This window comes from Carex rostrata, chromosome 25, assembly GCF_964058835.1.
Source record: "Carex rostrata chromosome 25, lpCarRost1.2, whole genome shotgun sequence".
Classification (NCBI taxonomy): Eukaryota; Viridiplantae; Streptophyta; class Magnoliopsida; order Poales; family Cyperaceae; genus Carex; species Carex rostrata.
Window position 1 is genome coordinate 3,020,208 of NC_135942.1, and position 22,561 is coordinate 3,042,768.

Genomic DNA, 22,561 nt, shown 5'->3' on the forward strand with positions numbered 1-22,561 from the left:
GTAAGTACATTATGAAAATGAAAATGAAGATTATGATGAGCTAGTCAGATTAACTGATTGAAATCTAGAAACATTGGAAACAGGTATATGAATTTTGTGATGCAGATATCGACATGCTATCTATGAAGAGGAGGGATCAAGTTACAACACTTTTTGAGTTACAACAAGTTATCACAACTATTTTCTACATTTTCAAAGTCCAAATCGTCGATCCAAACCGTTAGATGTGATCTCTATAATAAAATGTGCTTGGAGACCAAATTTTACATTTTTTGAAATTTTTTTTACTATTTATTAAGATGGGTACAAAAACTAATCAAATTCAAACCATTAAATTTTGTACCCATCTTAATAAATAATAAAAAAATTTCAAAAAATGTAAAATTTGGTCTTGAAGCACATTTTATTGTAGAGATCATATCTAACGGTTTGAATCGACGATTTGGACTTTGAAAATATAGAAAATGATTGTGATAACTTATTGTAACTCAAAAATTATTGTAACTTGATCTCTCCTCATCTATGAATTCATCTCTATTATTTTATGTTTTGTTATTGGTACTTGGTCGCTGCGTAATATAGATCAGTACATATGCTTACACGCTGAGTATTATAAGCTGCCTTATTTTTCCCAGAAACATGTCCGACTTTAAAAATCATAAAATGATATAATATTCGATAAATTTAAGGGATATGCTAACCTAAATAGACAACATAATCCTTGCTACCCAATTCAATGCACTTAGACATAACGTTACCTCTATGCATAAAATTTAGCGGATATGTTGACCTAGATATAGACAACATAATATTTGTTTCCCAGTTCAATGAACTTGGACATATTATCGGCTCCATGACCATGACCATACATACAAATAATTAGGAGATGCAATCTCGATTAAGCATAGCAATATAATTCGCGAATAAAAAACAAATAATTCGTGTATAATTCGTTTTTTATTTTTATGTTTGAACATTGAATAAAGGATAATTATTTTATTATCCGCACTACAGTACTCGCACTGTACCCGTGCTTAGAAGAATAATGTATTATGATCGCACTGTATCCGCACTACATATGTTCGCACTGTACAGTACGCGCACTACTGTACCTGTGCTACAATATCCGCGCTTAGAGGAATAATGTATTATGGTCCCCACTAATTATTATTTAAAAAAGATATTATACAGTCTCCTCTAATTATTATTCTAAAATTCCAGCATCACTATTTCTCTATGGTTCCCACTAATTATATAGTTCATCTTTTTACAATCTCCGTACTCATCACCGTGTCAAACTTTCTCTAACATAAATAGTTGACCTCATAGGAATAAATACTTCAGTGCGAAGGTATAAATACTTAGATATTAATACTTTTAGTGTCATATGTAAAAAAAATACTTAGATATTTATATTTTTGTAGTTATAAATACTTAGAAGATAAGATATTAATACTTTGATGCGTAACTTGTTATGATGATCCCTTTTTGAGTTCCCCAATCATCTTCATGTCAATCTTTCTCTAACGAAAATAGTTGACCTTATAGATATAAATAATTTAGTGTATAAGTATAAATACTTCCAATACTTAGATGTTAATACTTTCAATACTTTTAGTGTTATATGTGAAAAATACTTGGTAGTATAGGTATAAATACTTGTACGGGGAGGTATAAATACTTGCGCGACGACGAGTCTGAAAGTACGTACAACATCATAGATCTCATTTGAAAGAGAAAATTATGTAGGTATTAATATTTAAAAAAAATTCAAATTGTGAAGATTTTGCGGTGCCTGCAGGAAGTTATTTTTTTTGTATTTAATTTTCAGTGGTCCCCCATGGGTACAGTGCGGGTACTGTACTGCGGGTACTATTATTTTCGCTCTACAGTACCTACGTAATAAATAATTGTTCACCTCATAGCTATAAATACTTCCATACATAGATATAAATACTTCCATATAGTACCCATGCATAGGTATTAATACTTTAGGAAAAAAAAATCGAATTGTGGAGTTTTTTGCGATCCCACAAAAAGTTATATTTCTACATTTAGTTTTGAGTGGTCCCCCTGCGAGTACTGTAGCACGGGTACTGTTATTAACTCCCTTGAATAAAACATCAAAAAAACATATTATGCGTTTTATTCACAAATAAAACACTAAAAAAATATGAATTTTTTTTTTTGGGTTTTTTTATTTATTTTTTGCTTCCTTATAATACCAAATTATTTCTAAATTATTTTTGAATCACAAATTTTTTATCTGTCAAACTGAATCCAAACTATTAATTTGTCATTATAATCAGATTATAAGTGCATATCCTAACTGGATTGCAAACTATATACAACGGCAGCTTAGAAAATGAAACAAACTTACATTAAATATTCTAAGATTAGATAAATTTAAGGAGCCTGATAATTGTACCCCAAACAAAATCTCCGGGCGCGTACCTCAAGTAGCTTAACAAAAAAAACTTCCAATATTATTTAACTTCCATTTCCAGTGCTAATATCCAAACATTTAAAGCTTTGTTTATAACATTTTACAATGCTACTAGTAAGCATTTAAACCTATGTCTGCAAGCATTAAAATTCTAAATCTGTATAGTTTTAACTCCTAACTACTTTTGTTTTCAATCCAAAAACGGAAAGATTCTTTTCACCAACTTTTTTTTATTTTCTCTCTAATCATTCTCATCCATGTTCTCGACGATCCGTGATGAATTTTGCGAATCTAAAAATATGAACGTTTTTTTTATCCGATTTTCTCTTTCAAATGAGATCCATGAAGAATAACTTTCGAGTTATATTTGTGTCATAATTTTTTTTACCACTTTAAATCTTTGTGGCTTTCAGTTTTTTTTTAATTTTGCTTCAAAATAATTTAAGCCTCGATTTACAAGCATATAAACCTCATTAATAACACTTTAAATCTCTAGAATAAAACATATAAACCTCATGTACAAAGAATTTAAACCTCAACAATAACACTTCAAAGCATATAAACCTCAACAATAACACTGCATTTACAAAGCTCATTTACAATGCATATAAACCTCATGTACAAAGCCTTGAAAAATTTAATGGTTGTACACTGAGATTTAAAAACTTGAAAATTTAAAGTACTCATGAGTTTTAATTTAAAAAAAAAAATGACTCTAAAATTACTCAAAAATATTTCTTCATGGATCTTATTTGAAAGATAAAATCAAATAGAAAACGTTCGTATTTTTAGATTCGTAAAATTCATCACGGATCATCGGAAAAATAAATTATAATGATCAGAGAAAAAATAAAAAAGAGTGGGTAAAATGAATCTTTTCATTTTTGGTTTGAAGACAAAAGTAGTTAGGAGTTAAAACTATACAGATTTATAATTTTAATGCTTTCAGACAGAGGTTTACATGCTTGCGAGTAGCATTGTAAAATGTTATAAACATAGGTTTAAATGTTTGGATATTAGCGCTGGAAATGGAAGTTAGACAACATTAAAAGTTTTTTCTGTCAAACTACTTGGGGGATGCGCTTGGGTATGATGACCCGGGTATCAGAACATTTCTCTAAATTTAATGGAAAATTTACAAAATACTCTTCCCTCAAAGTTCTTCAAATAAAATGTCTTCTCTAAAATTATTAATAAAATGTTCTTGTCGGTCCAATTTTTTTCTTTCTCATTTCTCTGTTCTCCTCCCTCAAGATTATCCAAACTTTAGCATATTTACAAATTTCTTAATAGAATCGTTAGTAGCACCAAGCCAACTAAACCTAGAAAAAAAATTACAAATTTCATTGAGCTTGTTCCATATATAAGAATTAAGCATTTATAAAATATTTTTTTTTGTTAAAAACTATTAATTTAGTATTAGAAACACACTATTACAAAATTACATTTGCAATTGATATATCAAATCAACTTAGTATTAAAAATAAGGGTGAAATTCATATGTACCACTAGTGTTCATTTGTCCTTAATTTCCTCTGTTTTTGTAGATTCGGTGCAAGGTTTTGCGCACAAAAAGCAAAATTGTTATTGTTTTTAGCTTACTGTTGATAACTTCTACAATTTTGTCAAATATTATACACAGGTAAGTCCCCATTGCAGCATTTAACTAAACCCTCTGAGCTGAAAGATCTTTACAGTGATATTATAAATATAGGTTGCTGGATATGAATCTTGTCTACAAGAGATCGGCTTTTCGATAATACACTCAACTTCTATGTGATCATATCCTTTTAATGTTTATATATTACACAAATTAGTTAGTGATACTTTATGTTACCTTTCTGTTATGCTTTTAAGTATTGTATTCCGCTGGTTATAAATATTAGATGATTGTAACAATTGACAAGCTAATTAATAAAATACAATCATTCATAATCAATCTCTCTCTCTACTTATCTCTCTCAATTTTGATTACCTTTTAATATATATAAAAATAAAATAAAATAAAAGTGGAGTACTCCACCGATTTCATAAAACGAAATCATACATTGTTAGACAAGTACTGATACCAGTGGTACCAGTCCTGACTTATAACAACCAACTACACAAGTACGTATGTAAACTAACTCGACACCATAACAAAGCATAAATCCAAAAAACAAACCAATAGTAAAAAATAACATCCAACCAACATCAAGCACCAATACAAGACACTGCCTCTAAACCAAAATAAAATGGTTGCACCCCTGTATAAAAAATCACCGTCCTCCCTTATGTCGGATCCATCTGTAAGCAGAGGGACCCTTTGCTCCCGCACTATCCCATTCATAGCCTCCTCCCGTGCAAGTAAATTATCACAAAAAATAGGAATATGCAACACATCAGTAGGAAGTACTAATGACAATTTAAGAACAGACCCAGTAACTTTTGAATTCATCCAAAATTTCGCAAGAGAAATAATTTGAGCTTCTACTGCCCGAGGTTTAGCTCTAACCCCCTGAAAACACAACTTATTTCTTGTCAACCATAAAGTCCACAAAACGGCTCCTCGTACTAATTCTATTAATAACCTATCTTTTAATGGTATTAAAGCATCAATAAACCAAAGCTCCTCCATAGTGCTGATATTAAAATCAAAGTTGTTATAGTCAGCAATCCAATTCCAAATTATTGTAGCAAAAGAACATTGTAAAAATAAATGATCGACAGTTCTGGTTCACCACAAAAAGGACAACCTACATCTCCTTGCCAACCCCTTGTACTCAAGTTAACCCTCGTTAAGACTTTCTTTTGTTTTACTAACCATAAAAATATCTTAATTTTAAAAGAAATTTTTGCTTTCCAAATAGTATCAAACTCTTTATTTTTCAACCCACCATATTCAAGCCAAGTGTAAAAAGAATGTACTGTAAATCTACCATTAGCATTCCATCTCCAATGTAACTCATCCTTTTTATCCCTAATCAGATATATTGAACTCAATTCATTTATCAAAGTGACCCATTCTTCCTTATACGACCCTGCCAATTGCCGTCTAAATGATAGATTAGTCTGTCCACTTCCTAAAACTGAAGCTACTGTCAAACCAATATCAGATGCAATTGAAAATAAATTAGGAAATAAAACACTTATAGGACACTCACACATCCATCTATCAGTCCAAAATAACACCTCGGCTCCATTACCAATAGTTTTCCTAAAACCTAACTCTACTATATGTTTCATTTTGACAACAACCCTCCAAAAAGCTGATAATTGATAATGAACCCCTTGTGGCCCATATTTGGCTTTTAGGATTTCTTTCCACTTGCCTAGAACGCTAGGGTCATTAAATCGATACCACCATTTAGCTAATAAAACATAATTAATTGTTTTAAGATTAAGAAGCCCTAGTCCCGCTTGAGACTTATCTGCACAAATTACTTCCCACCGAACCAAGGAATTTTTTTTCCTAACTGAACTACCTCCATACCACAAAAATCGACGTCTGAGTTTATCTATCTTATGTCTGATCTGAACTGGCATCCTGTAAAGAGCTAACCAATATAAAGGAATTGTTGAAATAACAGAGTTCAAAAGTGTAACTCGTCCCCCAATAGACAACAATTTACTTTTCCATCCTTGCAACCTTTTTTCAATTTTCTCAATTAAAGCATTCCAACACTATATAGGTATAGTTTTCCAATGAATAGGAACTCCTAAATAAGTAATTGGAAGTTGGCTCACAATACATCCAAAACGAGAAGCAAGTCTAGTACTCTCTATTTCATCTAAATTCAAAGGAATCATGACACTTTTATGAAAATTAATTTTTAGACCTGACATATTTTCAAAACCAGACAATAAAAGCTTTAGAGCCTCTACCATTTTATCATTTTCTTCTAAGAAAATAAGGGTGTCATCTGCAAAATGTAAATTCAACACATCCCCAACTCCTTCAAAATGCCCTAAGCCCTTAAGATATCCTGCTTCCTTAGCCTTATTCAATATATAGAGAGAGAGGAGGAATCCAATTACACCATTTTATGGTGACACATTTTTACACCATATTTTTATAAGTTATTTTTTTAGAATTTTTGAAAATCATTGTTTTTGGTGGTTCAGAATTTTCTGAAAAATAATGATTTTGAAAAATTCTAAAAGAATAGTAAAAAATTTCTAAAAAATATAAAATTTGGTCTCCAAGCACAATTTAATATGGATATCAACTTGAACGGTTCGGATCGACGTTTTGAACTTTAAAACTAGAGATATGAGTGCAAATTAAAACATCCACTTTAATTTACAAAGCATGATAGCCTTACTCTCTCTCTCTCTCTCTCTCTCTATATATATATATATACACACACACACACACACAAAATTCAAAACAAGTCATAATAAACTATATATAGAATTAATGATACAATGATTTCCTTGTAATGCAATATGATTACATTTACATCATCTGTTTATAATTAGTGGTGTACATTGATTTTGAAACAATTAATTAACAATCTAACAGTAACTAATTGTCATAATATAATTGATTTGGTTTAGCATTTGACTAGTCAAAATACATATCTTTGTAAACTAATAACTAACATGCATTACCCTAACCAAACTTATGTGTGCATGCATGCATATCAATTGACTTAGTCAAAACACATTTGACTTGGTCATCATTTATCAATTGAAATTTTTAGTTAATTCCCACAACAAATATTTTAATTGATCATGTATGTGTGCATGCATGGATATCTATTGAAACTTTTTAATTAATTCTCACAGCATCAATTTAAAGATGGGTTCATCAATTGATAATTTAGGATCAATTGATGTATGCATGAATGCGCAGTATATAGTAAACATATGGCACCTGAGGTGAAACTCCAGAATATGAGCACCTTTAACCTTGTGCAGTAAAGTAGTGATCGTCCTCATGGAAGTTGGGGCTAAAGAATCCCTCGCATTGATGTTCAGGTAGGGCAAAGAGGTCCAGAGGTTGCTCCGCCTCTTTGCCAGCACGGTCGTATGCACCGCCTCCCTGGTGTCGAGCACTCCTAAGATCTTATGAAGTATGTCATCAGACAAAGTACTTATGTAGTCACTCATGATTGCATAAGTTGAAGGGGACTTAGTGAGAAAAGAGGAAGAAAGAGGTGATCACACAAGGAGGAGTATAAAGAGATCAGAGAGTAACACACGGTTGATCAGAGAGCTTAGTATGAAAGATCACATCACTCAGAGTAATGAGGAAGACAAAGAGTCCAGAGATATTCAAGTTGATTAGACAACCATCTCAGAAGTTAAAAATTCTTCAAGTAACACACAGTTTGAATTTAATCCAACTGTTGCATCTGAGATAGCACAAATATTAAATCACGCAATTACAGAATGAATGGACAAGATGTAAACTAAAAAATTTCAAGTACCTTACGCCCAACTCTGCAGTGTAGTCTTGTTGCATAGAAGGGCACACATTCCCAAGTTTTGAATCGCCATCGTATTGCACCGATGGTGTTATGTAAAAAAATAGTAAAAAAATTCTAAAAAAATATAAAATTTGGTTCGCAAGTACATATTCATATGAAGATCATGTTGAACGGTTCGGATCGACCGTTAGGATTTTGAAAACTCAAATATTGAGCCGTTGCACGGAGGCCCTCTATGCTACGCATAACATATTAGCATTTCCTATATATATATGAGTAATGTTATCATACATTGCAATGGATAGACATTTTTGTACATTGGACTATAAATCACCGGATTCATAGTCCAAGTAACCGATCCAAACCATTCATCTTGTTCTCCATATTAATATGTGTTTGGAGACCAAATTTTATATTTTTTGAAATTTTTTTACTATTTTTTATATTTATTGAAAATTGCTGTTTTTTATGATCCAGATTTGTCTGAAAAACAACGACGTTGTATGTGACATTTGCCATCGCCAGACAAAAATGCAAGCGATGTCATTAAATGCGCAATGACACACCGTTAATCACATTTACTATCGATTGCCAAACAGAAGCGATGATGTTGGGTTCGTCAAATCCGATGGCCAAACGACCTCTGCCGATGGAATATTGATTAACGCCATATGTTTTGAGCTGATGACTATGTATACACTTTTCTTATATGGTCGATAAGCAACGGTTCAGAACCAGATGACATAACGCGATTGTAACCGATATGGAAGTGTTTTTCTTCAGTAGTGTTTGTGTGTGTGTGTGTGTTGGGAGGGGGGGGGGGTTTCATTTTCTGGACTTTAGTATATACATGGATTGTTTATGTAGATGCAAAAGTAGAATGAGACTTTATATTTTTTTACATACTATGGTTACGAAAGGAACAAATTCGATTTGCACAATTGCACAATAATAATTAATGGTTTGGGTGAACATTATAAGATTTACTGATGCCATATATTGTATGATGAAATGCTGCAGAGATGATTTATACGAGACTTATATAAATTCAGTTATATATTATATTAATCAATATTTATGTTTGAATTTTCATAAAAATATATTAAATAATCATTTTTATATGTAGTCTTGATGTCTAATAAATAAAATAATTATTTAAAAAATCAGCGATTGAACTGGCTATTCGACCAGTAAACTGTCGATATGAAATTTTTTCAGATCAATGTCTGGTCCGGTTTTAATAACATTGGTTCAAATACTTCGTATCTCATTCGTACCTCACATTCTTATTTATATTTTCAAAGTTATTACGGTCAATCCGAATCACTCAATATAATTTCCATCTTAAATTGTAATTGGAGATTAAATTTTGTATGTTTTTTTTGAATTTTTTTAAAAATTATTTAGATAGTTACATAAATTATTGTTTTTGAGTGATCCATAATCTTCTAAAATAGTGACTTTGTATTTATATAAAAAAAATCATTTATAGAAGATAAAAATTGTAAAAGTTTAACGGACTCATTTTGCAGTTAAATTAAATTTGTAAGTAGAGTTCAAATATATCGTGTCTCGTCCGTGTCTCACATTCTTATCTCTGTTTTTAAAATTATTATGGCCGATCGAACCACTTAATATAATTTTCGTATTAAAATGAGTTTAGAAATCAAATTTTATATTTTTTGAAAATTCTTTTACAATTTTTTAGATATGTAGAAAATTACTATTTTTTTATGATTAAGAATATTCTAAAACAATAATTTTTAAAACAAAAATAAAAATGTGAGACTCGAATAAGTCACGAAAGACACGACATTATTTGAATCTGCTCATTTATAAGATAGAAGCAGTGCTGTAAAAAACATCCGTTTAGGCCGATTAATCAACCGATTAGTCGTAGGCGGTGATCAAACCGTCATGAATTTTTTCGACTAATCAGCTGATTATTTCCGAATATTCTCAATTAATCGCCGATACCTATCCGTCCGACAGCCGCAAACTGTAATTTACAACATTGGATAGAAGTTCATCCGTCCCATATAATTTCTCTGCACCCGTCCAAGTACTTGTCCAAGTACATTCCAAATTGTTTATCAAGCTAAAAATTGCCGCATGGTCGCCCACCAGTGAGAGCACGACATGTGCGTCAAGCATGCAATAAATGTTGTACATGTCTCACACACGTGCGTGCGAGGTTTGGACGATTTTGCCCCAAGCAATAAATTTCTTTTTTTTCCCTTTTACTCTGGAAAGATTTTTCCATTTAGAATGAATGGCACAAGTAGAATGAATAGACCATATTATTTTTGCTATTTGAATATCATTTTGTCTTTATACTTCTTGTCAGAAGCAGATCTATAATTTTTGTCAAGATGCAAAAAAAAATAGCGAATTAGATTTAAATATTTAATCAGATATTAGATAATTTTTAATACTCAGACTTTTATTTTCCAATTTCCAATCAGAATTCAAAGAGTTTATTCTAATTTTTAACTTTTGTTTGAGACCTATATATCTACATAAAAATTCAAAATTCAGAGAAGAAAAAGTTGCTGGTCTCTAACTCTATTTGGGTCTGCCCCTGCTTCGTGCCATACTTTACTAGATTTATGAGTAATTCGTGAATTATTTATTTCAAGCATCTTTTCTAAGAAATAAATGAATTAAATAGTTTCTGAATTATTCTCGTATAATTAAAAAAAATCTCTGATATATTCACATAAGTTCATTTTCTAATAATTCAAAATTTCAATATATATTTATATAAAAATAAAAATATCACCGAATATTTTGAGTAAAGATGTTGTCCCCCTTAAATCTGTCCCCTATCTGTCCCCCTAACAACATTCCTTTTTTGTTCCCTCACGTGGTCAAAACCCATCATTTTCAATCTTCTCTTAGAAAGAAAAAAAAAATTCAACATAACTCAAAACTCACCCTGTTCTTCTCCTCTACTGCTCGCCACCATCTACCCACGCCGACAGTTGTGATGGCAGTCAAGATCCGGCGAGGCGAGCGTGGTGCACCGTCGAGATCCGGCGAGGAGAGCGTGGTGCACCATCGAGATCCGACGAGGAGAGCGTGGTGCACCGTCGAGATCCGACGAGGAGACCATGGTGCACCGTCAAGATTCGGCGGGGAGAGCGTGGTGCACCATTGGAGGGGGTCCATGCTAGCCCAGCGAAGGTTGTCACGGTGCAACATATGAATACTTTATTAGTTAGATATGAATACTTCAGTTGTTAGATATGCATACTTCATGTTACATATGAATACTTCTTGGAAGAGGTGGGATGAGAGAGATGAATCTGACTTTGAATTTTGAATTGTATAAATTATTTCGAACATGTATGAATACTTCGTAATCGTCAGTATGAATAATTCTTTAGTTAGATATGAATACTTCATTGTTTTAGATATGCATACTAGTCTGTTGAGAATATTTTTTGGTCCCAATCTGGGCAGGTGTGAATATTATTAGTGTCAGATGTGAATATTGTTAGTGTCATATGTAAATACTTCATTAGTTAGATATGAATATTTCATTTGTTAGATATTGAGTACTTTATTAGTTAGATATGAATACTTAATTTGTTAGATATGCATACTTCATGTTAGATATGAATACTTCTTGGAAGAGGTGGGTGAGAGAGATGAATTTGACAATGAATTTTGAATTGTATAAATTATTTCGAACATGTATGAATACTTCGTAATTGTCAGTATGAATACTTCTTGGAAGAGGTGGGGTGAGAGAGATGAATCTGACTTTGAATTTTGAATTGTATAAATTATTTCAAACATGTATGAATACTTCGTAATCGTCAGTATGAATACTTCATTTGTTTAGATATTAATACTTCTTTATTTAGATATGAATAATATATAGATTCGCTGTAGTGGTCCCCAATCTTGGCAAATGTCGCTTTCAGACGATTGCGGTCTCCAATCCAGGCTGTCACAAGACGTCAGCGATCCCCCTGGTCCCCTCCAACTTGTGTTTACATATGACGAATGGTTCTGATAATAAGTATGAATACTATAAATTCGTAGGTATGAATACTATACGTTTTGACTATTAATAAAATAGCATTAATCTTGCTCTTTGGTGGTAGTTAGCACGTTTTAACTATTGTTTTTGTCTTTTAGTGCGGGGGACAGATAGGGGACTGAAGTAGGGGGACTGTTAGTCGATCCCGAATATTTTAACCTCGTTAAATTATTTTTGAATTTCTAACTCTGTCATTTAACTTCCATCGTAATGACCCGACGCACCAAAAGTTAATAAGACAAGGCCACACAACACATCTGACGTTCCGTACGCCACACAGAACCTTAAATAATAATTCTTCACAGGAAACCTTATATTTCTATTATTTTAGTTTAAATGCAGTAATTTCTCGAAACCAGAATAAAAGAAAGCCCTTTTGTGTAGCAGCTTCCGGTCTCCCCGTCCCATCCTATGAGTGCGTGTCCCATCCTATGAGGTGAAATAAATAAGCGGACGGATCAGATTAATCTCATCCGGATCAAATTCAATTCGGTATCCGTCAGAAATTATAGGTGTCTGTTTTGAGATTCGTGTCAAGTTAAAAGAACGGTCCAGATTTATTTATTACACCTCAGGTACCCCCGAATTCCCTATGCTATCCCCAGTCTCTCCTCTCCTATTGAGGAAGTTATTTAAATGACCGATTTCTACGCACTTTTATTTATTGATGACACGTCTCTCACAGATTGGTTCCTGCATATCAACAGCATCAATTAAGAATATTCCATTCCCTTGATTATATAAATTGCAAGTTTAAATGGGCGGTAAAGTAGAACATACTTTACTTGTAAAAATGAATTTATCAGATAATCAAAGAAACACAATATGAGTTTTAAAACTAGCTTATAAAAAAATGTACAAATGTAGTATTATCATATAAGAAATTTTTGAAAATCATTTAATTATTTTGCTTGCATATAAAAAATAAGAAGATTTAATTCAATACATAAGTATACATATAATTTGTATCTAAAAAAAATGTATAGAATATAATTATGGAGATGAGTTATTTTTTAAAATTTAAAGGCATGCGTTGAATCCAAACCATTGATTTTATTTTTTCTACGAACCCACAAATAGATAATTTAATAGATTTTTAAGTTCATTTTCTAGTAGATTAAGCACCAACAAATGGACTTACTAAATAAATTGACAATTATAAATTATTTATTGTTCAGAACAAAATAAATAAGAAAATTTACATGAACATCTCTCACAAATAGAGGAAAAAAAAATCACAGTTCAAACTTTAATAATGAAAATACAAAAGAGTTGTGATATTTGGTCCCACAAAAATTTTGTTGGATTGAGGGCAAAAATGTATTAAGATTCAGGTATTTTTAGAATAAATATATGTCTCAACTCTCAAGCTCACTTTTTTTTTTTTTGTTCCGATGATTTTCTCAGTTATTCTCGCTTAAAAAAATTAGCAATTCTTTGAGGCAGTAAAGACAGTAAAGATCGGCGGTAGGAAATTCTTTCTCCTCACGTGGATATTATATATATATATATATATATTTCTTTTTTTTGAAAACAGCCCTTAGGCAGTGGATATTATATATATGCTGTAGCTGATCGATCGACAATTGACAATTCGACAGAGAAATAGAGAGACAAAGCGAAGAGACCATCTCCATCTCTCTCCCTCGCCCACATTCACACATCTTCACTTCTCTGTCTAAAGAGAATATGGCACGAACATGTAGGAGCACGAGAGAGGTTTATAACGAAGTGTTACAACGGCTCACTACTGCCCCGTGCACTGAGTCCATCTCTCCCACGTTCTCTGACCAACTCTGGTCCCACTTCGATCGTCTTCCTTCCAGGTCCCTTCTCTCTCTCTCTCTCCCCCCCCCCCCCCCCCCCCCCCCCCCCCCCCCCCCTCATCTTTTCTTCTTGTTGCTTTCTCCCTTTATTTTAACAGTGCACCAACGACAGTATTCTGAACTCTTGATTTTTTTTTTTTTTAATTTCTCTTTAGTATTTTTTTTTTTTCAAAAGAAAAATGGGTCATTTATCGCTTTGTAAAGTTAAAAGAGATAAATGTGGTTAAATGCGCCAGAAAGCAGTCGGACTGCTTTGTACTTCTACAATTGTCGTGCATTACAAATGCTAATATCTGGTGTTGTTCTTAAATCTTAATTAATGTTCCATTGCTGCTGCCTACTGCTATTCCAGCTCCATTTATGGAAATCTGAAGATTACTATTTTAGTAGATAGGGAAGAGACTATTAAAATGTTCCTTGATGCATTTATATATAAATGCCAAGTGAAATGATACCAGTACAATTTAGGGATAAAGAGAGACAGAGAGATAAGCTTGAAATTTGATTTTATTCATTCATTTGTAATTGATTGATTTACAAGAGATTGTTTCCTTCTTTATATAGCAAACTAAGTTACCGTGAAAATCTAATTTATATTTTTCTCTAAGTAATTCAAATAGCATGAGCTGTCCAGGCAATGAGCATCTTTTCTGATAATTCCCTGAGCCATTCGTTATGCCTTGTGAGGCTGCTGTCCATTGGTTATAACAATGGATGTGTCCATTTGTATTCTATCAGCCCCCTCGCAAGATGATAGTGCTGCTGTCACGGTTATCTTGTCTCGCAAGAATAGAAACCTTGGAGTGGTGAGAGGCTTCATAAAGGCATCAGCAAGTTGATCCTTGGAGCATAGATATTGAATGTGAAGCTTGCCGGTTGCTACTCTATCACGCACGAAGTGGTAATCTATTTCCACATGTTTTGTACCTCTCATTAGACTTAGCTTGCGTACGCTTACGGGCTTTAACTAAAAAAAAAAAGCTTGCGTATCTTTGTTCATTTCCATCAGTTCCAAGTAGAGTGGAAAAAACGTGCCGTTCCGTGTCATGATTAACACGCTGTGACTTTGGTCTCGTGCCGTGATCAAGTGAACAGTGATTCATGCCGTGCCGTGACCAAAATGTCGAAGGGTGGTCGCGGCATGCGAGTCACGCCGTGACTCGCGCACCGTAACTATTTGCGTGCCTTGTCTAAACGTAACTGGTCACGTCTCTCCCGTTTAACTATTTTTTCATAATTTAAGTTAGTTTATTCAAGATTTACTATTTGATTAAGACCTAATGGTCCTAATTACACGTGACTCGCGTGATTACGTGCCGTGCCGTCCTGTGACCGGATCTTTCGCGTGACATGCCGTGCCAAATTTTCTACAAACTAGTCACGGCACGGAATAATAACACGTGCCGTGCCATTTTTTCCACTCTAGTTCCAAGTTCCAACCTTTTTATTTTCTTTAATAACATTTGAAACGTTTGCATGAAGGTGGGTATTAAGGGCATTTGTTCTGACATAGATATATGGACTCATCTCTTTTGCCCCAATCTATCCCATATTTTCTGTAGAACTTTCAGTTATCCAAATTGGAAGGCTTATCCGTGACAAAAGCTAAGTTTATGTACAATTTAATATAATTTCCTGGTTTATGTTTTGATCCATAATTAGTTGAGAATAATAAATTTCATTAAATGGATCTGTTGAGAATTTGAGATGAATCCTCAACCACAGTGCGAAAGAGATGCTGCTTGGGCTTGGCAGTTGGCACTAAATATATAGAAGAGTGGTTTTCTATATAGATGTACTGATGTACATGCGACGTACTATGATGGAATCAATATATACCAACCTATTGTCATTGTAATTTTCTCTGTGTAGATATGCATTTGATATACACTCAAATACAGTAGAAGATGTTTTTATCCAACCTATTGTCATTGTAATTTTCTGTGTAGATATGCATTTGATATACACTCAAATACAGCAGAAGATGTTTTTATCCAACCTATTGCCATTGTAATTTTCTCTGTGTAGATATGCATTTGATATACACTCAAATACAGCAGAAGATGTTTTTATCCAACCTATTGTCATTGTAATTTTCTCTGTGTAGATATGCATTTGATATACACTCAAATACAGCAGAAGATGTTTTTATCCAACCTATTGTCATTGTAATTTTCTCTGTGTAGATATGCATTTGATATACACTCAAATACAGCAGAAGATGTTTTTATCCACATGAGGTTGCTTCAACAAGTGCGTAACCCTGCATTTCGACCTGCCTTTGAGATTCGTGCTGGTCAGGTACTGCATAGTTCTCAAATAATGATGTTGTGCAACAACCATCATAAAAGGGTGCTTCTCATCTAAATGACGATGGAATGCTAAATGGCTTTCAAATTGATGCAAACTTAATATACTTGATATTTGAGGAATAAAGAATTGTAGTTTTCTAATTTTAACAATACTCATATCAAATGGTCAACATAGAAGTTGGATGTATGCGAGAACCACATACTACCCTTTGGTGATTAATTTTTACTTCTTATAACTAATTTTCTCCACTTAAGTGTTAACAAAATACCATCCACTTGTGAGGGGCACTACATATGTCCATATCTTATAAAAAAAACCACATTAATTTAAGAAACGCCCCAAGGTGAACTTTATTGAATTGGCTTCAAACTACGAGTCCAAATTGATTGAACCAATCTATTTGATGAGTGACGTATTTGCATACCGAATTCAAACCTTCATTTTACCAATGAACTAAAAATTCACAAATTTGATAGGTAAATGCTTCACTCATTAATAAGTTCAGCTTGATTTGTCATTTGAAGTCAATATGATAGATTTTTGAGTTAAGCTCATAAATTACCTTGATGAGTTTAAAGTCCTGATAGCTTTACTCTTCTTAAAAGTACATCTTTCAATGCAATAAGTACAGTAGTTAGTTCAGTAAGACACATAGTTTGACATCACTCTAATTATCTTGTGGCGGTCTATGTATTAATGAAACTATTTTCAGATAATCAATGATCATTGCACATCAGAGGTAGGTCCTAAGATTGAAGTTGATCTTCAAAGGTACTTTTGAGTGACTATATATATTCATTTTGTGCGATTTCGTTTTAATCAACTAATTATGAACCATTGATGCTTTGGCAGGTCTATGCATGAAATCATTTTTTCATCAGAAGACAGGCCAAAGATACTCAGTCAGGTAATTTCCTTTTATTATTCCCTTTGAATTTGGAAAAAGAACTAACAAGCCAATGAAATCAAATCATCCTTTTTAGTATCATGCATTTCCCATGCTGGTACGTCAATTGCAAAAAAAATCATGCTTTGGTCCTGATTTGCTTCCCTTAACCTTCCAATTTCATGTAGTCCATTCAGTTATATGTAATGTTGTTTCCCTTTACAAGCAGAGATGGGTAAAATGCAGAATGTACAATTGTATATTTGAGGGCCAAAATTGGAACTTCTAAGCTTAATTGTCAGGATGATTTCTGTAATTTACTTTAGAACACTGTTTTATTGAAGTTAGACCCAATTTAAATTGTTGAACTTATTTCCTGAATTTTATGTCTCCTTTTCTTCTGTGTTTCTCAAGCTAACTAAATTGCTTGCCGAATTGAACCTCAATATACAAGAAGCACATTCATATTCAACTAAAGACGGCTATTCCTTGACTATTTTTATTGTTGATGGTTGGCATTATCAGGTAAGTCACTAGTTGGCAAATTCTTTTTATGTAAAATATTTTAGAGGATTAATTTTCCATTAAATAGTTGTATGACTACTCACTTATTTTAAATCTGGTTAGAATTGCTGGAGTCTCCAAATGAAGTGCTTGTAGAAAGCAAAGTTTTTCTTTCATTTTTAATTTTGGCTAGGCAGGAGTAAAACCTAGACCTCCTGCATGAGCAAGGTTAATATTAGGTTCCTAGATGAAAGTTTTTTTGCTGTTGTAACTTCATTTGAGTCCAATTTGTTCTGTCATCCTGCATGTAACAAATCATGAGCACCCCTGCAGCATTATTTATGCATAAGTTGGCCCTAGGAAGCTATTAACAGTCACTGAAATCCGTAATGTCATTTGGCCTTAAAACAATGTTAGTTAAATTCATACCAACATTTCTTAACAATGATTGAAAAATTGTTTTAAAAAATTAGAACAAGATCGTTGCTCTTGGGATCAGTTTAGTAAAATTTGTACAGTGCTTTGCATATTCTTATTTCATATAGTTTTTTTGTTTTGTTTTGCAATATTCGTGAATATTCTCAAAAGATATATTGGATATATATAAAGTGGGGCAATTCCAGTAACAAGTACCTTCAACAATTTGATTAGTGTAATATGCCAATGAGGGTAGATGTGATAATCCAGTTTGTTTTTCGGAGTTTCCATAATATTTCACATTTTGAGGAAGTATATGGTACTTGGAACTTTTGCAGGAGCATGCAGGATCTACCCACCTCTTATAATTATTCAATATTATATGTTGAGTTGCTAATGCACTTTTATGTTTTTGAAAAATTAGGAAAATGACCTCCTCAGGGTCACTTTGCAGAAGCAAATAGACAAGGCTAAGGTAACACCTCAATATTGCATGAATTTACAGAGATTGCAATACTAGAACATAAAGTGCACTATGTTTTTTTTCTTTTAAATAAAATCCATGAAGATTTTTAGTATAAACACGGAAACTACAGGGAATTAATCTCACAATATCCCGTTCCATGAAAAGAGGGCATTTTTACTTTTCTTTCCATTGGTTACATAGGAACATTTATAGTCTTCTTGCAAAATTAGATTACACTCTCAAGTTCTTTTTCGTTTGGCAGAGTACAGCGTGGACTGTGGCTCAGCCAATATTACCTAAACTTGAAAAACTTGAAGTAGAAGAATTTCCAAGCAGTTCTATTTCTATACCTATAGATGGAACTGACGATTGGGAAATAGATCCAAAGCTCCTTACATTTGATAGCAAACTTGCATCAGGATCTTACGGTGATCTGTAAGTTCAGATATATGATAGTTTTCAGTTAATTTTTTTATTTGGGTAGTTAATCTAATAATTTTTTTGTTATTTGTTGATAGTTTTCGAGGAACATATTGCAGCCAGGATGTGGCAATTAAACTACTGAAGCCTGAGATTGTGTCCCCTGATATGTTGCGCGAGTTTGCCCAAGAGATATATATCATGAGGTTCAGCTGTTTATTTAGAAAATATTTATATATGGGACCCTACAAAGCCTAAATTTTTTACGTGTACACCACAGAAGCGTTCCTAACAGACTATGATTTTTCATATAATATGTTATATACATAGTCCTCTGTACTTGTAATTGTGTCAAATTTCAGTAGTAACAAAATTATAAAATTGATATTAAGTATACTGAATTAATAACAATCTTCCATCTCTGCAGGAAGGTTAGACACAAAAATGTGGTGCAGTTTATTGGTGCTTGCACAAAACCTCCCATTTTATGTATAGTTACAGGTGCACAGACCAATGCCTTGTGTCATTCTTTCCTCTTTGTTATTTGATAAATGGATTGTTAATTATCTCAATCTGGTATGATATTGTTTTTCTCTTTAGCTTTAAAAAATGTTTATTTTCTTTGATTTCAGCAATTTATTTTATTATGGACAGAATTTATGAATGGTGGGAGTGTGTTTGACCTTATTCACAACTCTGGAGGTGTTTTTGAACTGCCAGCTGTGGTACACATAGCAATAGACGTTTCAAGGGGAATGGACTACTTGCACCAATGTGACATTATACATAGAGATTTAAAATCTGCAAATCTTCTTATGGATGAAAAGGAGGTACTTAGTATATATCAACAAGATGTTTTAAGTCAATTTTCATGGTCGACATAGATTTGGTCAGACACCCATTCTTCATTTGATAAATTTCTTCAAAGGTCACTAAAGTTTGCCTTTGGTAACAAATTGGTCACTGTACCTTAGTTTGTCCTTTCCAAACCACTGTACTTTTGATTAAAGGCAATCTGTTACATTCTTCATCCAAAAATTAATAGCGCGCTGCCTGACATCAAGTGTCCATTTCAGCAATAAGTGTGTTCACATTAGCAAAATAGTTGCTCATTTCATGAATAAATCTGACCGTTAGAGAGTGATCTAATTGGAACAAATTGAAAGTTTAGTGACCAATTTGTTACAAAGGGCAAGAACCTACTGACCTTTAAAGAAATTTACCATTCTTCATTTTATTATTTGACTCTTCCAGTCTGTATGATTCGTTGTCAACAGTACAAATTTTGACTTTTCCATTGCATGGGATGGGGTTTTTCAAATTTATCAAATGAGAAAATTTCAATTTATTACTTGTTAAGCAAGGGCTACAGATAACAGGCACATATATTCCTTTTATTACATTGTATTCTTTGTTCTTCCAATTATTTTGTTAGTTATAACATGAAGCATAGACATTAGTTGACTTTACTATGTACAATGTAATTTCAATTTCCTGAGGTATATTTTTTAAAATATGTTAAGCTCAATGTAAATCTTTTACGTCTTTATTGTAGTATTTTTGACATTAAAGGATCAGCATGTTAAATCAAAATTTTAGGGGCTAAACTAGCATTTCCCAAAGCCCAAGGCCTACTCTGTACCTTGAGCTTGAGGTTTATGTTATCTAATTTACATGAACTTTTCTTGTAGACGTAAGATAATAGTTTGTTTATATGTCAGGTTGTAAAGGTGGCAGATTTTGGAGTTTCCCGTGTCAGAGACCATTCTGGCATAATGACTTCTGAAACCGGGACCTACCGTTGGATGGCTCCTGAGGTACCCCCCCCCCCCCCCCCCCCCCCCCCTCGTTCTCTCTTTTTGAAAAACTTGACAGAGGCTGCCAAGGCTCTCTCTCTCCCTCAGTTTTATTCTTAATTAATTATTTGTAGATAATAGAGCACAAGCCATATGATCACAAGGCTGATGTCTTCAGCTTTGGCATTGTACTGTGGGAGTTGCTAGTTGGAAAGGTACAATCAGATGAAAATATTAATTTTTCATTCCTTTATAATATATTCCAAGTAGTTATACATGTTTCTCTAAAATAGCATCCAGTTTCTGTTTTGGTCCATAATGTTTTAGAGTTCTCATCCGGTTCTTAAAAACTTACCTGTACGATTATCTTTTTGTTTTGGGGATCAGCAATAAATATTGTCATCATCTTTCAGCTTAAAAAATGGACAGGAATCCTATCACTTTACATTAAAATGATTTATTTTAAGTGGAGTATATTCACTACATACCTCATTATGCATTAAAACTGACTATATCTTGTGTCCTTGGGGTACCTAATGTTCACTACATAGCTCATTATGCATTAAAACTGACTATATCTTGTGTCCTTCATGTACTTGGGTGTGTCAAAATGAGGACTTTAGGGCTTTGCAGATCCAAACGACAGGTGTAATGCTTTGAGACCATCATGCAATTCTGTCCCATAAATTTGGAAACTTTTCACTTTGTATTTAATTTCATTTTTGTGATTTTCAGTTACCTTATGAAGATCTAACACCACTTCAAGCAGCTGTGGCTGTAGGTCAGAAGGTAAAAAGCATACATTTACATTAGTATGGTGTCATGTTTTACATTAGAAGGTAAAAAGCATAAATTTTTGATGTGTTGAAATCAGACTAAATTTTGTATAGGGTTCCAAATTTATCTTGACACAAAGAAACCAGTAAAAATTCCCAGAGTGCTTTCTGATACTGTGCACATGAATTTTTATACATCAGAAAAGGGTTAAGGTTAACCCTGTATAAACTTTTAATGAACCCAAAATGATGGAAGCTGTGCAAAAGTGAATGCGGGTCAATGTCCCCCATTATTTTTTCATATCATATAGACTTGTATTGTATTTTTTGTGTTATATAACTAATTTTCTTATGAAAGTTTATACTTAAGTCCCAGAAAAATGTCAAAATTGTTCTATTGTTGACCCCCATAATTACATTACAATCAACAATTGTTATTATAGTTGACCCCATTAAAAAAATTTCTGGCTATGCCCTTGTCGCTCGGGTGAACCGTAGACGATCTCTTCAGCAAATTTTTTTTCCTAATAAATGGAAGGGAGGAAGAATGGAAAAGACATACATACCAAAATTATAAAGATTTAACAAAACATATAGGGGTTGACAAATTTAATATTTTAGGGTTTGAGACCCACAATTCCTGATGGGATCCATCCTAAGCTAATTGAGTTGCTTGATAAGTGCTGGCAATCTGATCCATCTTTAAGACCCAACTTCTCCGAGATATTAGATATTCTCTACAGCATTGCAAAGGAGGTACTTTTATGAGGTCTTTTTTATTTTTGTTAGTAGTAAATATACATTCCGAGGTTAATTAATTTTCGTTGAAGTCGTATATAGCCTTCAAAAACTGGAGATTGTTACAAGTCTTTTATATATAACTGCGTGTTACCAGGTGTATTTGTCCTTGATAGGCAATGGTTTTTATGCACTAAGAAATTTGGCTGCTTTTTTTTAGGCTTATTTTGTTTCAACAATTTTTTAATGTTCACCAAATGTTATACACAGGTATCTCCTATAGGAAATCATAAGAAATCAGCGAAGGGTGGCTTTTTCTCAGCTATTTTTCATAGGAAGTGAAGCATGTTTTTATTTTATTTTTGTATCAATATAAGTTCTATTTATTTACTTTTTAGCTGTTTTATCTGTTAAAAGGTTTATGTTGAGTATACATAATTGTAAACATAAAAGGCTGTAGTATGGTGTTTATTACAGAATTGAGAAAATTATAGTTTTGTGACTTGTT

At 32.9% G+C, this 22,561-nt stretch overlaps 2 protein-coding genes across 3 annotated transcripts in view; both read left to right on the forward strand.

Annotated features, from left to right (window-relative positions):
- LOC144576140 (serine/threonine-protein kinase STY46-like) overlaps positions 1-22,561 on the forward strand; it is a 35,842-nt gene that overhangs the window by 13,202 nt on the left and 79 nt on the right. The gene's annotated exons all lie outside the window — the stretch shown is intronic.
- On the forward strand, positions 13,533-22,541 carry LOC144576141 (serine/threonine-protein kinase STY46-like). 2 transcript variants are annotated; one of them, XM_078326418.1, is made up of 15 exons: positions 13,533-13,737; positions 15,924-16,038; positions 16,763-16,821; positions 16,903-16,957; positions 17,351-17,461; positions 18,282-18,332; positions 18,586-18,758; positions 18,842-18,949; positions 19,171-19,244; positions 19,398-19,573; positions 20,465-20,560; positions 20,674-20,754; positions 21,275-21,328; positions 21,937-22,071; positions 22,324-22,541. In XM_078326418.1, exons 1-15 carry the CDS (start codon positions 13,601-13,603, stop codon positions 22,393-22,395), a joined length of 1,497 nt encoding a protein of 498 aa, XP_078182544.1. In that variant the 5' UTR covers positions 13,533-13,600; the 3' UTR covers positions 22,396-22,541. The 2 variants fall into 2 exon arrangements, with proteins under 2 accessions (XP_078182544.1, XP_078182545.1); XM_078326419.1 differs by having other exon boundaries at positions 13,623-13,737; positions 15,956-16,038.